This window comes from Erythrolamprus reginae, chromosome 8 (assembly GCF_031021105.1).
Source record: "Erythrolamprus reginae isolate rEryReg1 chromosome 8, rEryReg1.hap1, whole genome shotgun sequence".
NCBI classification, from domain to species: Eukaryota; Metazoa; Chordata; class Lepidosauria; order Squamata; family Dipsadidae; genus Erythrolamprus; species Erythrolamprus reginae.
Genome location: NC_091957.1, coordinates 33534880 through 33549363, shown reverse-complemented (window position 1 = coordinate 33549363; position 14484 = coordinate 33534880). Strand labels below are relative to the sequence as shown.

Below are 14484 nucleotides of genomic sequence, written 5' to 3'. Positions count from 1 at the left end.
GAAAGAGCATGTTTTTTTCTATCTCTCTGTTTTCTCATCATCTTCATTTTTATTTCATTAGAAAGAGCATGTTTTTTCTATCAAATATGTTATTTTTATGATGGTTTCTTTTCAAATAAGACTTCAGTTTTACCTGGTCCAACTTGACAAATAATGACCCTATATATGGAGAAGGAGTTGTTGATTAATCAAAATGATGTAGCCACCCATTTTACCCAAAGCGACTCCCAGCTGGCATACAATTGGAAAAAAGAGCCGTGGTGGCGCAGTGGTTAGAGTGCAGCCCTGCAGGCTCCTTCAGCTAACTTCTAGCTGTAGCTCAGCAGCTCAAATCTCACCACCAGCTCAAGGTTGACTCAGGCTTCCATCCTTCCGAGGTGGGTAAAATAAGGACCCAGGTTGTTGGGGGTGATATGCTGATTCTGTAAACCGCTTAGAGAGGGCTGTAAAAGCCTTGTGAAGCGGTATATAAATGCTATTGCTAAAAACCACAAATACAAAAATATTTTGAAATGTGACAATCTACATTAAGAAATAAATGGTATAAACAAATCTGCATCCCCTTAGTCAATGACAGGACTCTAAATGACCACCTTTCTCAAAGGGAGCCATCTTATTTCCTGGGCACCCTCAGGCCTGGTCATATGGCCAACTCTTGAGTAATGACAAAAGGGAGGGAAGGAATCTGATGTTCCATAAGGAGGAGGCCACCCCAGAGAAGGCCCAGCTCTTGGGGACCCCCAGATGCCATTCCCTAGCTGATCTCTCTCTGCCAGATTGGATGGAATTGGAGAGAGATGCTCCCTCAAATAAACTGACCCCACACCATGAATGTCTTTCAAGGGCAATATCAGCACTTCAAACTGGACCCAGAAGCTGCTTGGCAACCTTGTGGAGCAAACATGTTACATGTTTTTCTAGGCACACAACTAACCATCTTCTTTGCTGCATTTTGAGCCAACCAAAACTTCTTCAAGAGCAGCCCCATGTCGGGCGGGTTACATTAGTCCAGTCTGGGGAGACCTAAGGGCAGGAGTCGATGGGTCAAAGGGTCTTTTTCAGACAGAAGTGAAAAACCAAAAGTGGGCTGTAGTTTTTTTCTTCAGACTGGAAAAATCAGTGAAGAACCCCATGAAAGTTCCAGCTCTTGAGATAAGTTTGGCTATTCCCAGAAAGCTAAATGGGGCTGGACATTGTTGGAAGAGCATCAGCAATGCTCTGGGTTCTAGGCTGGAGTAGAGAGTTTAAAAAGAAAACACTTGCCAGAGAAGGCAGAGGCAAACCACTTCAAAATAGTGCTAAGAAACTTTCTTGATTTCACCCGAAGTCAGTCTGGAAGTTTTATTTTAATTGGAGGAGTTTCCAAATTCACATGCCATGTGCAATAAAAAATTAACAATGTTTACATTGTTAAAATAATTCTACCACTTGCAGGATAATCAAGTTTTTTGAACTTCCAGCAATCTCATCTCCATAGTGCAAGAATGAAAAGCTCCCACGATTTCAGAATTTCTTGCAACATTGGGGGTCCTTTTTTCCCCATTTATTTGTTTCACTGTAATTTTGCTTTATCTGGGGTGTGGCAGATGTTTTGTGGCTGGTCCCTAAATAGGAATATTGTTCCTGACTTGACAAGTGACATCCTTCATGCTTTTGTCACCAAGCAGGAGATTGGATTTTGACTGTTACAAGAGAGTTGCCACCACCTGGGGCACCTTGTAGTCAACCCCACCTTGGAGAATGTGAAGGGTTTAAATTTGTGGGCATGTGGAGAGAGCAAACTCACTCCCTGCTCAAGATAGAGTTCTGGAAGCATAAGGCTGGAATGGACCTTGGAGTCCTCGAGTCCCCCTGAGTCCAGCATCATTTGTGCTCCCCTCTCTCTCCATCTAAACTGTCTAAGGGGCTCCACCACATTTGTTGCTGTTCTGCTCAGTGAGTTTGTTCTCTTGCCTTTTCCCGCCAGCGCCAGGGATCCTCTCAGACGGCCAGCGCCTCCTCCGAGTACAACGCTGGTGCCCTGATGGAGCTCTTGCGCGAAAAGGAGGAGCGGATTCTGGCTCTCGAGGCGGACATGACGAAGTGGGAACAGAAGTATCTGGAAGAAAGTGTCATGCGTCAGTTTGCACTGGATGCGGCAGCCACTGTGGCTGCTCACCGGTAAGAGTGTGCGCACGGACACAGAAATGGACCGGGACACACACACATTGACACACACACATTGAGACACCATTGCAAAAGAATCATGTAAAATCTGACAGGAGAAATGTGCAGCTTGTGGTATGTTCACATAGCCAACAACATCCTGGCAGATCAACCCCAAAGAGAGTTAAGGAATATTGGTAGCTGGGGAAAATCCAGTTTCCAATTAATACGATATATTTTGACCATGTAATAGCAAAAGTATTTACCTAGATTCTTCCTTCCCACTTGCAACTTACTCTGTAACTTATTATGCTGACTCCAGTTTATATCTCTTTTCAAACATATATCCTCATTCATTCATTCACTCATTCACTCATTTATTGGACTTCTGTGCTGCCTCTTTCCAAGGGCTCGGGGCGGCTTACAACATATAAAAACAATACAACATCATAATCCAATTAATTTAAAAATAGTTAATCTAAAACCCCAATAATATTAAAATCAGTCATTTGGGGTAAATTTACACAAAGTGTCCACAATCTGGGATTTATGACTCTCGTGGAATTAAAATTTGTCAAATGGCATTCATTGTTTTGAAACAGAGGCATCATCTATAGAGCGGTTCTTCCAATAGGCAAACTGTCATGAATCAATTGTAAGGGGAAGGCATGAAATGATTATAGTCCTTTATCAATCACTCAAAATGGAAGTGAGTGCCACTGCATGATAATCATTAAGGCATGTGGTTATAGATTTTGGGGGCACCAGCACAATGATTGCAGTCTTAAAACATGATGGAACCATGAGATTGAAGATGTGGGTGAGAACGGTGGCCAGCTGGTCAGCACACTCCCTAAATACTCGCTCAGGGATATTATCAGGAGGACCCGCAGTGTTCTGAGTGTTGAGTTTGTGTAGGACCCTCCGAACGGTAGTTGTATCAAACCTGAGCGCCTGTTCAGAGGAAGGGGAAGAGGCTTCCATGCTGGAACATTGCTTGTGGCCTCAAACCCTCCCAAAAACATATTCAGCTTGTTTAAAAAATCTGTGTCGCCCTTACGTGTTAGGGAAGCTGAATAACCTGAATACCTTGCCACATTTAAACTAAAGACAAACATATTTTCTTGCATCTCAGAATCTAACCAACTGTTTTTGTTCTGCACATGAAGGAAATTGGATTATTCCCCCCCAGCTGCATTTTGCAGATCTGCTGATGATGGAACAAGTTGGGTTGTTCCATCTTGCCTGGTGAATGGGAAGCTTCTGTATCTAAAAGCCAAGCAGGGATCCCTGATTCTCCCCCCAACACTCTTTGCAGGGACACCACTGTGATCAGCCCTTCGCCCAACACCAGCTATGACACCTCCCTGGAAGCTCGCATCCAGAAGGAAGAGGAGGAGATCCTCCTGGCTAACCGGAGGTGCCTGGACATGGAGGGCAGGTAAGAGCAGCTGCTTCACCTTTTCTGCTCTGCATGGCATCCGACTCTGAAATCAGGAATTCTTGAATTACCCAGAAATCCATGAAGTTCTTGACTGCTCAGGAAGCGTCAGGCTCCCCAAACCAAGAAAGATACAGAGAGTTACTTCTAAGCAGTTTCTTTTATTGTTCCTCACCAATAGATGGAAATCTTGCCAAATTAAAGTAACTACTTGCCTCATTAAAGATGTGCTCTGTGAAGTTGGGGGTAGGGGGTGGGCTGTTTTGATCCTCTTCCTCCTCAATAAAGACAAGAGTTCCACACTCAAATCCACACAGCCTTTTCCTGCTTGAGTGTCACAGAGGTCCCAAAAAACCAAAACAGAATGCAAACCATGCTGCACAATCTTCTTTCTTACAAGACGCCAACGATAAACGCCCACGCCCAGCACTCCAACCTTCCCTTTTTTATCAGGGTTTCAGCAGCGTAATTAAACTCTGTACAGCTGCAGTCCATTATCTGTTTCTACGTTTGTGCAGCTGTTCCTGCCTTCCCAGGTTTCTGGGCACGCAGGGATTCAAGATAGGGTTATTAATGACGTCTTCCCCTTCTCAGTCCGAGGACCCTCTAGCTGGGGGGCTAGTTGGTAGGCTGGTTGCACCCATTCCCTTGTCTGTCTCTTCCTCCTTACCGCCTTCCTCTGCCTGTGATTCGGCTTCACTGTCTGAGATATCTGGCTGCACCCACACTAGTATTCTATAAAAAATGACTCCCACTGTTCCACATCAAAATCCCCAGCTACAGGAGCTGGCCTGAAGCCAACCACAACAATGGACAAACCAGAAGTTTGAAAACACATCTCCTGGTTTGCCAGTTGTGCTTTTTTTTTTTTTTTTTTTTGCACTCTGGAGCTTCAGAAAGCTTCTCTGAACCCTCCAGCATGCAAAAAAACAGCACAACGGCAAACTGGAAGTGCGTTTCCCGAAACTCCGGTGTGTCTAATGGGTGTTTCTTTTGCATTCCGGGGCTTCTGGAAGCTTCTGAGGGCAAAACTTCATTTCCCAAGGCCAAAAATCAGCTAGCCAGCGCACGCATATGCACTGGAGCTGACATAGGGCAAAGTCTCACATGCCCTGTCACGCGTGCCATAGGTTTGCCGTCATGCACCTATATAATCCTGAAAACGAGGAGTGGGGGAACTGAAATGAGGAGACTGTGCTTTTCTCCCCCCTCAGAATCAAGACTCTTCACGCTCAGATCATTGAGAAGGATGCCATGATCAAGGTCCTCCAGCAGCGCTCCCGGAAGGAGGCCAGCAAGACGGAGCAGCTGTCTTCCATGCGGCCAGCCAAGTCCCTCATCTCCATCTCCAATGCCGGCTCTGGCTTGCTCTCCCACTCCTCCACCCTCAGCAGCACTCCCATCCTGGAAGACAAGCGGGAGGACAAGAGCTGGAAAGGCAGCTTGGGTGACTGCTTAATTTCCTTTGAGTAGACAAGCCAAAGGGAAAAAGGATTATCAATAAGTAGAAATTGCAAGAGTTGTCCGGGGAGGGCTCTCCATATTATTATTATTATTATTATTATTATATTATTATCTTCAACATTATTATTATTATTATTATTATTATTATTATTATTATTATTATTATTATTATGGTTTTTATCCCACCCCTCTCTGAGGACTCAGGGCAGTTTACAGCACATGAAAAAATACAGTTCTGAAATTCAATAAAACTAAAACAAAACAGTCTAAAAACCCCCAATTTAATCTAAAAACAGTCATATTCAGTCCACCGACATACTTTCCATTCAGCATACATTCATTCATAGGCAGGGGCTTGAGGAAAGATGAACCAGAGAAGAGTTATTTTTAACAAAAAAGAAAAATAATTTTTTCATGCCTTCTTCAATCTTGCAGCTGAATGCCAATACCTTCACTATTTTATTATTTAAAAATCAATCTCCTTATATATTTGATCTTGGAGCACAAATAAAATGTGCTGAAAACATTAAGTAAATTTTTGGTTTCTAACTTCCATTATAATTATTTGCTATGAAATGGGGCACCGCTCCCACAAGGGGTCAGACTTTCCGTTTGTAACATACTGCAGCCAAAGGGGAGGATTACATGCTCTTATTTGACACAAATTACGGGATTTTGTGCCCATGTAGATTGAGTAAATTGTTCCAAATTTACACATAATTTTTTCCAATAAATGTTTATTTTTTAGCAATCAAATAAGAAAGCATAAAAAGAGAAATAATCTTATGTGTATAATTACATAGAGAGCAGAGCAATCTGTAATTCATCTGTTTTGCTGCTGACCTTTTTTTATTTATTTATTGGCTTTCCATGCCGCCCCTCCAAAAACTCGAGGTGGCTTACAACATATAATAAAAACAATAAAATACAATGGCAATTCCAATTTATTAACTAAATAACTGACCTTAAATCTCTAACATTTTAAAAATCAATCGTACACATTCAAACCTCAATCGTACATAACATTCATCAGCCAGAGGGCCGAAGATCTAATTGCCCCATGCCTGGAGACATAAGTGAGTCTTAAAGACTCTTACGGAAGGCGAAGAGGGGGGAAGTGTGAATCTCTGGGATTCCAGAGGGCCGGGGCCCCCACAAAGAAGGCTCTTCCCCTTGGCCCTGCCAAGCGACAGTGTCTGGTTGACGGGACCTGATGACCTATTCCCCATGATGTTTTTAATGTTGCTACTTGCAAGATTTACATTTTAACCAGGATTTTGAAAGTGGCTTCTGACAGTGGCGTCTGGAACATTAAAGATAAGTTGACAGACTATGAGGATAGACTTGAGGATTCAAGCCCACTTGACCAGCTGCCTGACTCCTTATAGGCTGCCAATGTGGAATTCAGTTCTGTTTGCCAGTTGCAATTTAACAGCAGGGACAAACCTGCTTCCTTTCTCAATACTGCAGATACTCGCTTGGTAAAGTGGGCTCGCTGAAGGGTGATTTATTAATCAGATTTATATGCCTCCCCTCTCCGAAGACTCAGGGTGGCTTATAGCATATGAAAAGACAATGTACATCAAAATCCAATTAATTAAGGTTAAGAGTTAGATCTAAAAACCAGAAAACCAATTAAAATGCACACATATCCATTAAGTCAACAAACCCACCATACATTCAGCGGCCAGGGGGCTGAGACCTAATCGCTCCAAGCCTGACGGCACAGATGAACCTTCAGACTCTTACGAAAGGCGAGGTGGGTGGGGGCAGTATGAATCTGGGGGGAGATGATTCCAGAGGGCCAGCCCCCCAACAGAGAAGGCTCTTCCCCAAGGTTCCGCCAAGCGATATTGTCTAATTGACGGGACCAGGAGAAGGCTAATTCTATGGGACCTCGCCGGTCGCTGGGATTCATGCAGCAGAAGGCGGTCCCATAAGTAATCTGGTCCAATGGCATGTGGAACCAATTGGCAGCCAGTGCAGACCGCAGGGTGATGGAGAGATATGGGTATGTCTGGCTAGGCCCATGACCGCTTGCGCAGCTGCATTCTGCACAATTTGTAGTTTCCGAACACTCTTCAAAGATAGCCCCATGTAGACAGCATTGCAGTAGTCAAGTAATCACCTGTCTGTCTTCCTGTCCAGGTGTTCTGCTGGGAACAGAATGCCGCTCAGAGTCCATCCCTTCCACCCCGTCGCCGGTTCTTCCCTCCACGCCGCTGCTCTCAGTTCACTCCAAAACGGGCAGCCGGGACTGTAGCACTCAGACGGACCGGGGCAGTGAGCAGAGCAAGGCCCCTGCTGCCTCCCCTGTGCCCCCCATGCCAGGGAGGCTCCCAATGGTGAATCTGGCCTATGGGGCAGAGAAATCAGGTATGGAAGGATGTTAATCTTAGTTGGGTCTCTAGCAATGGACACGGCAGAGGTCATTGGGTAGACGGCCAGTGTCTCCTCCTCTGCTGCTAGGTTCTGCAGCCCAAAACTGGCTGATGTCAGGTCCAGACTCAGTGAGAGGCACAAGGAGTTTCTTCTAAGCACTTTCTTTATTGTTCATCCCCTGTAAATGGAAAACTAATGCATTAAGTTCTACTCATTGAGTACTGTTTGTCAGCCAATTACAAATCCATCTGGTGGTGGTGAAGCTATCTGCCCCATTTTTCTAGCTTGCCAAGAAGTAGGCTGTGGTCTACTTTGTCAAATGCCTTGCAGAAATCTAAGTATACTATGTCCACAGCATTTCCATGTACTAATTTAGTCACTTTGTCAAAGAACGAAATAAGATTGGTTTGGCATGATCTGTTTTTAACAAACTTGTGCTGACTGCTAGTTATTACTTTACTCATTTCTAGATGTTGGCAGATCTGTTTTTTGATTACTTTTTCCAGTATCTTCCCAGGTATTGATGTTAGGCTGATTGGTTTGTAGTGTCCTTGTTGTGATTCAGTCTGAGGCTCCTCAGGGAACGGCTGGAACTCTGCCGGCTCCATGCTCAGAGGGGGAGGACGAGGAACAGGAGGAGGAGGAGGACCAGGCAGACGGGGAAGAGGAATGTCAGGACGAGGAGGAGGGAGAACAGCCTGAGACCCCTGGGGGGGAGCTCTCCCCAGCAAGTAGCCTGGAGTCATTAGATGAGAACGCACAAGCCATCATAGATATGAGGCAGAGAAGTGCAGCACAAAGAAGGGGACAATTAGCCAGGTATTCCCATCCCTAATAGGCAACAGCTGGGTTTGGGTGTGGTTCTCCTCAGAAAGGTTGAAAAGGCAGGCCCGCCCTTCCTGTATTGTAGAGAGTTATCTTTTGGGAGTCCTGTGACCTTGCTTCGATCCTTGGCATCTCTGATTCTGGCTTGTGGCCTCGAAGGCTGAAAACTTGGGGGAGGCGTGGGTTTTATTATCTACAGTGGTGTGTGTGCCAGCAAGAAGCCTGTTGTATTGTCTGGCCGCCGTGACACTTCTGTGAAGCTTCATAGCATTCCAGTTTGTAAGAACAGTTTTTGTTATCTGTGTTTGTTTTCAAAGATATAAAATGACTTTGCTTTTTACCAGCGTGTCTGGCTACCCTTTTTAGTTGGTGTTGACGTCTGGGGGAACCCAGACAGAACAGTCCTGGATCTGTTTTTCTCCTTTTTTGAAGATGGGAACCATAACAGCTCTTTTCCAGTCCTCTAGTAGTTCCCTCGCATTCTAGGGTTTTTAAAGATACGGTTCCCACCAACAAAGAGAATGCGGGAGGCTGTACAATGAGGAGGGGGCTGACACACTTGTGCCTGACCTCCAAGAAGGGCTTCAACACCAAAACAACAGGATGGACTGCCTGCCGCCTGAGGCTTGTGTGGCACATAGAAACATAGAAGATTGACGGCAGAAAAAGACCTCATGGTCCATCTAGTCTGCCCTTATACTATTTCCTGTATTTTATCTTAGGATGGATATATATTTATCCCAGGCATGTTTAAATTCAGTTACTGTGGATTTACAAACCACGTCTGCTGGATTCCAAATAATATTTTCTCATGATGCTTCTGATCTTTCCCCCAACTAACCTCAGATTGTGCCCCCTTGTTCTTGTGTTCACTTTCCTATTAAAAATACTTCCCTCCTGAACCTTGTTTAACCCTTTCACATATTTAAATGTTTCGATCGTGTCCCCTTTCCCTTCTGTCCTCCAGACTAGACAGATTGAGTTCATTAAGTCTTTCCTGATAAAGTTTTATGCTTAAGACTTTCCACCATTTTTGTAGCCCATCTTTGGACCCGTTAAATTTTGTCAATATCTTTTTTTAGGTGAGGTCTCCAGAACTGAGCACAGTATTCCAAATGTAGTCTCACCAGTGCTCTATAGGGCAGGATCACAATCTCCTTCCTGCTTGTTATACCTCTAGCTACGCAGCCAAGCATTCTACTTGCTTTCCCTACCGCCTGACTGCACTGTTCACCCATTTTGAGACTGTCAGAAATCACTACCCCTAAATCCTTCTCTTCTCAAGTTTTGGCTAACACAGAACTGCCAATACATTACTCAGATTGAGGATTCCTTTTCCCCAAGTGCATTATTTTACATGTTGAAACATTAAACTTAAGTTTCCATTGCTTTGACCATTTATCTAATAAAGCTAAATCGTTTGCCATATTACAGATGCCTCCAGGAATATCAACCCTATTGCACACTTTAGAGTCATCGGCAAATAGGCAAACCTTCCCTACCAAACCTTTCCCTATGTCACTCACAAATATATTAAAAAGAATAGGACCCAGAACAGACCCTTGTGGCACACCGCTTGTAACCTGTCTCTATGTTATGCCAGAGATGAGAAAGTAAGTTTGCAATCCATCCCCACATTTACAATCTTCTTAGGTCTACAAAGTAAAGGAAAACTGGAGTCCGATCATACACACAGATGTGCTTTCTCTTAGTGACCACCTTTGCTAAATGACCAAGTTGCTTTGTCTTAATTTTGCTTGCTAGGTGAAAATGACCTGCACAATTCCCAGGCAGAACCTAATGGTATTATATCTACATGGAGGGAAGTAAGCAGTGGCCTACCACGTGGCTACATCTTAGGCCCAGTACTCTTCAATGTCTTCATAAACAATTTTGATGAGGGAATAGAAGGGGAACTCATTAAATTTGCAGATGACAATAAGCTGGTAGGAATAGCCAACAGCCCAGAAGAAAAGCTCAGGATCAAAGAAGATCTTGACAGACTTGAACAATGGGCCCTATCCAACAACATGAAATTTAGTTAGTAAAGCCCTACATGGCATGGGACCGGATTACCTCTGGGACCGCCTCCTGCTGCATGAATCACAGCGACCGGTTAGGTCCCACAGAGTCGGCCTTCTACAGGTCCTGTCAACTAGACAGTGTCGCTAACATATCAGGAAAGACTTAATGAACTCATGATCGAAACATTTAAATAGGTTAAAGGGTTAAATAAGGTTCAGGAGGGAAGTGTTTTTAATAGGAAAATGAACACAAGAACAAGAGGGCACAATCTGAGGTCACTTGGGGGAAAGATCAGAAGCAACACGAGAAAATATTATTTTATTGAAAGAGTAGTAGATGCTTGAAACAAACTTCCAGCAGACGTGGTTGGTAAAGGCACAGTAACTGAATTTAAACATACCTGGGATAAACATCGATCCATCCTAAGATAAAATACAGGAAATAGTATAAGGGCAGACTAGATGGACCAGGAGGTCTTTTTCTGCCATCAGTCTTCCAGTTTTCTATAGATAGGTAGATAATGTGGAGAAAAGCAAGGTGTTACAACTAGGCAGGAATAACCAAATATAGATTAGGTGAAACCTGACTCAAAAACAGTAACCAAGAAGGACTTCGGAGGCCTAATGGATGATCACTGAAACGTGAACTAGCAGTGTGTGGCAGCAGCCAAAAAAGCTAATACACTCCTTGTATAAACAGAGGCATAGAATGAAACTTATGTGAAGTATTAGTAATGCTTTATAAAGGCTTAGTAAGGCCACATCTGGAATACTGCATCCATCTTTGGTCACCACATTAGAAAAAAGAAAAGCAACTAAGATGATTGGAGACAAAAACATTCAAAGGATTTGGGCATGGCCTGCCTAGAGAAACAAAGGACCAAGGGTGACTTGAGGGTTTGCCACAAAGAAGGGTGGGTCAACTTATTTTCCAAAGCACCTGAAGGTGAAGACGAGACAATGGATGGAAACTAATCAAGAGAGAGAAGCAACCTGGAATTAAGGAGAAACTTTCTAACAGGAGAATTAGCCAGTGGAACAGTTTGCCTTCAGAAGTTGTCACTGGAGGTTTTTAAGAAAAGACTGGACAGTCACCTATCTCAAATGGTATAAGGTCTCCTGCTTGGACTAGCACATCCCTTTCAGCTCTCTAATCTGATTGAACCTCAGACTAAGGGTGTCCAAGTAGAGCCACACCAATTTTGACCATCTCTTCCCAACATTTGGCATTCATGTTAAAAGGGTGTGTAACCTGGTCATAAATGACTAATGTTTTGCCCATTTATTTCAAGAGTACTTTTCTCACTATCCTTTTCACATTTAATCATAGTGACACTTTTGCCTTCCCTTATCTGCAGATGGCTCCATTTTCCATTCCAGCACCCTAGAAAGGAAAAACCCACCTCAGAATTTGGGGCAGGACCTCAAAGATGCAGAAATGGTGGAGTATCTTATCTGAAAAGAACAAGCCGAAGACACAGCAGATATGGCTTTTTTTAAAGATAGAAATTACAGTTACTGTCTCATAAAGGAATCTCTCTCTCTCTCTCTCTTTTATTTTGTAATTTGTGTATAAACTTTACTCTCAAAGTTATGAACAGCTTAACTTATAATTTGTTCCAAAATTATTAAACTAGATTAAGAATTGTTTTCCTTATTTTTTTTAATTACTGGATCTGATAGCAGCTGGATGAAAGTAAACCAAGGTCTTAAATGCACTACATTTTTAAAATTACAGTATTTTTAAAAGTTTGTATTTTAAGAGAAATTTGTTAGCTCTCTGGATATCCACAATGCCTTTCCAAGCCCAAGTCCACCCATTTTGCTGGAGACGGGCAATGGTGCTGCCACATTTTGAGTATTAAATTTCCCAAAGTTTCCAGTTTCCTTGAAATCTTTGAATCTCCAAGAGGTGGAAGGAAACTTTATCTCCATGTTTTCCTTCTAAGATGAATGTCCCATTTTTGTAAAACATTCCAGAACTGGAGAAAAAAAAAATCCAGACAAAAAGACTCTCACAATGTGCCTGCACTTAAGATTTTTTACTTTCCTTTAATGTTCCTGTCTTGTCTGATGAGGCATCTTGCAAAGTTTTAGGGGGTATCATTTTCATGCATCATGATAAAGAATAATATCCACTGTCGAGTTTTGGAGGGGAACGCCACATCATTCCACCAAACGAGAGGAGCCACTTCTGCATGGGTCCCGTTCAGTCCAGAGGAAGCCACGTCATTCCACCAAACGTGGCTCGATGGAGGATTTGAGGCCCTCCCTGGACACGGGAGAGATTGTGAAACCAGGCTAAAATGGCCTCTCTCTTTTTGTTGTCGTTCTCTTTTTCACTTTTTCATTCCCAAATGGTTTGACTGTATCTCTGAATCCTTGTATATTATGATTTAGTGCCTTAATCGAGGCAATATTTACAGCAGGGACAGTATTTTCAGAAATAATAAAAGGCGATTTTAAAACACTTGTAATTTTTTGAAATGCTCCTTTCCGCGCAATAAAATAAAAATGGTTATTAAACTTCAGGGTTTTCTGTTCCCCAGCCCATATTTCTAGCAACACAAGTATACTGTACTTTGGAAATTGAGTAAATCTTGTACAATGCAGCAATCAATGCCACAGAAGTATATTTTAGTGATTACATTTAGTTTCTAGTAGAAGTACATTTGTTTACATAATGATTGTCCAAATAAATCCCAGATTGATGATTATTGAATTGGGGGACTTAGCTGTGAAGTAAGGAGGTATAAATAGTCTGGAAGTATAGCTGATAGAGAGGTGTATAAAATGAGATAGAAGGAGGCGAAACAGATAATATATGCTGCTAAAGCCTCAAAAGAGGAAGAAATTGCCAAATCTGTAAAGAAGGGGGATAAAACCTTCTTCAGATATATTAGTGATAGGAAGAAGAAAAACTGCAGCATCACGAAGCTTAGTACCGGGAATAATACATGCATTGATGGGAATAAGGAGATCGCTGACCATTTCAATAGCTACTTCTGTTCAGTTTTCTCAAAAGACACCTTACAAAATAATACTATAGAGGGATATAGCATTGATTCCAGCTGTACGGATTCAGCTCCAGTGATCTTAGAAGCCGATGTCTTAGAAGAACTTGAACGATTAAAGATAAATAAGGCAATGGGTCCAGATGGCATCCACCCCAGAGTTCTTAAAGAACTCAGATCTGTCATTGCTACCCCCCTGACTGATTTGTTTAACCAATCCTTGTTAACAGGAGATGTTCCTGAGGATTGGAGAATGGCCAGTGTTGTGCCTATCCACAAGAAGGGCAGTAGAGAAGAAGCTGGTAACTACAGGCCAGTTAGTTTGACATCAGTGGTAGTTAAAATGATGGAGACTCTACTCAAAAAGAGGATAAATCAGCACCTAAAAAACAATAACTTATTGGACCCAAATCAGCATGGCTTTACTGAAGGCAAATCATGTCAGACTAATCTCATTGATTTCTTTGACTATGTCACAAAGGTGTTGGATCAAGGTGGTGCCGTGGATATTGCCTACCTGGACTTCAGCAAAGCCTTTGATACGGTTCCACATAAAGAGCTGATAGATAAATTAGTGAAGATTGGACTTAATCCCTGGATAGTTCAATGGATTTGCAGCTGGCTGAAGCGTAGACATCAGAGAGTTATTGTTAACGGCGAGTATTCTGAGCAGAGTCAGGTTACAAGCGGTGTGCCACAAGGGTCTGTTCTGGGTCCTATTCTTTTTAATATGTTTGTGAGTGACATAGGGGAAGGTTTGGTAGGGAAGGTTTGCCTATTTGCCGATGACTCTAAAGTGTGCAATAGGGTTGATATTCCTGGAGGCGTCTGTAATATGGTAAATGGTTTAGCTTTACTAGATAAATGGTCAAAGCAATGGAAACTGCAGTTTAATGTTTCCAAATGTAAAATAATGCACTTGGGGAAAAGGAATCCTCAATCTGAGTATTGTATTGGCAGTTCTGTGTTAGCAAATACTTCAGAAGAAAAGGATTTAGGGGTAGTGATTTCTGACAGTCTCAAAATGGGTGAACAGTGCAGTCAGGCGGTAGGGAAAGCAAGTAGGATGCTTGGCTGCATAGCTAGAGGTATAACAAGCAGGAAGAGGGAGATTATGATCCCGCTATATAGAATGCTGGTGAGACCACATTTGGAATACTGTGTTCAGTTCTGGAGACCTCACCTACAA

The 14484-nt window shown here is 42.8% G+C and overlaps 1 protein-coding gene across 5 annotated transcripts in view; it reads left to right on the top strand.

The window, feature by feature from the left end:
• Positions 1 to 12751, top strand: part of AMOT (angiomotin) — a 67622-nt gene extending 54871 nt beyond the window's left edge. For 4 of the 5 annotated variants that reach the window (XM_070759617.1, XM_070759618.1, XM_070759619.1 and 1 more), the window contains 5 exons: positions 1967 to 2160; positions 3464 to 3586; positions 4801 to 5033; positions 7199 to 7426; positions 11640 to 12751. In XM_070759617.1, the coding sequence (XP_070615718.1) occupies positions 1967 to 2160; positions 3464 to 3586; positions 4801 to 5033; positions 7199 to 7426; positions 11640 to 11740 (879 nt within the window). In that variant the 3' untranslated portion in view covers positions 11741 to 12751. The remainder of the gene's footprint in view (positions 1 to 1966; positions 2161 to 3463; positions 3587 to 4800; positions 5034 to 7198; positions 7427 to 11639) is intronic. The other variant, XM_070759622.1, reaches the window with a different exon arrangement.
• The last annotated feature ends 1733 nt before the right edge of the window (positions 12752 to 14484 follow it).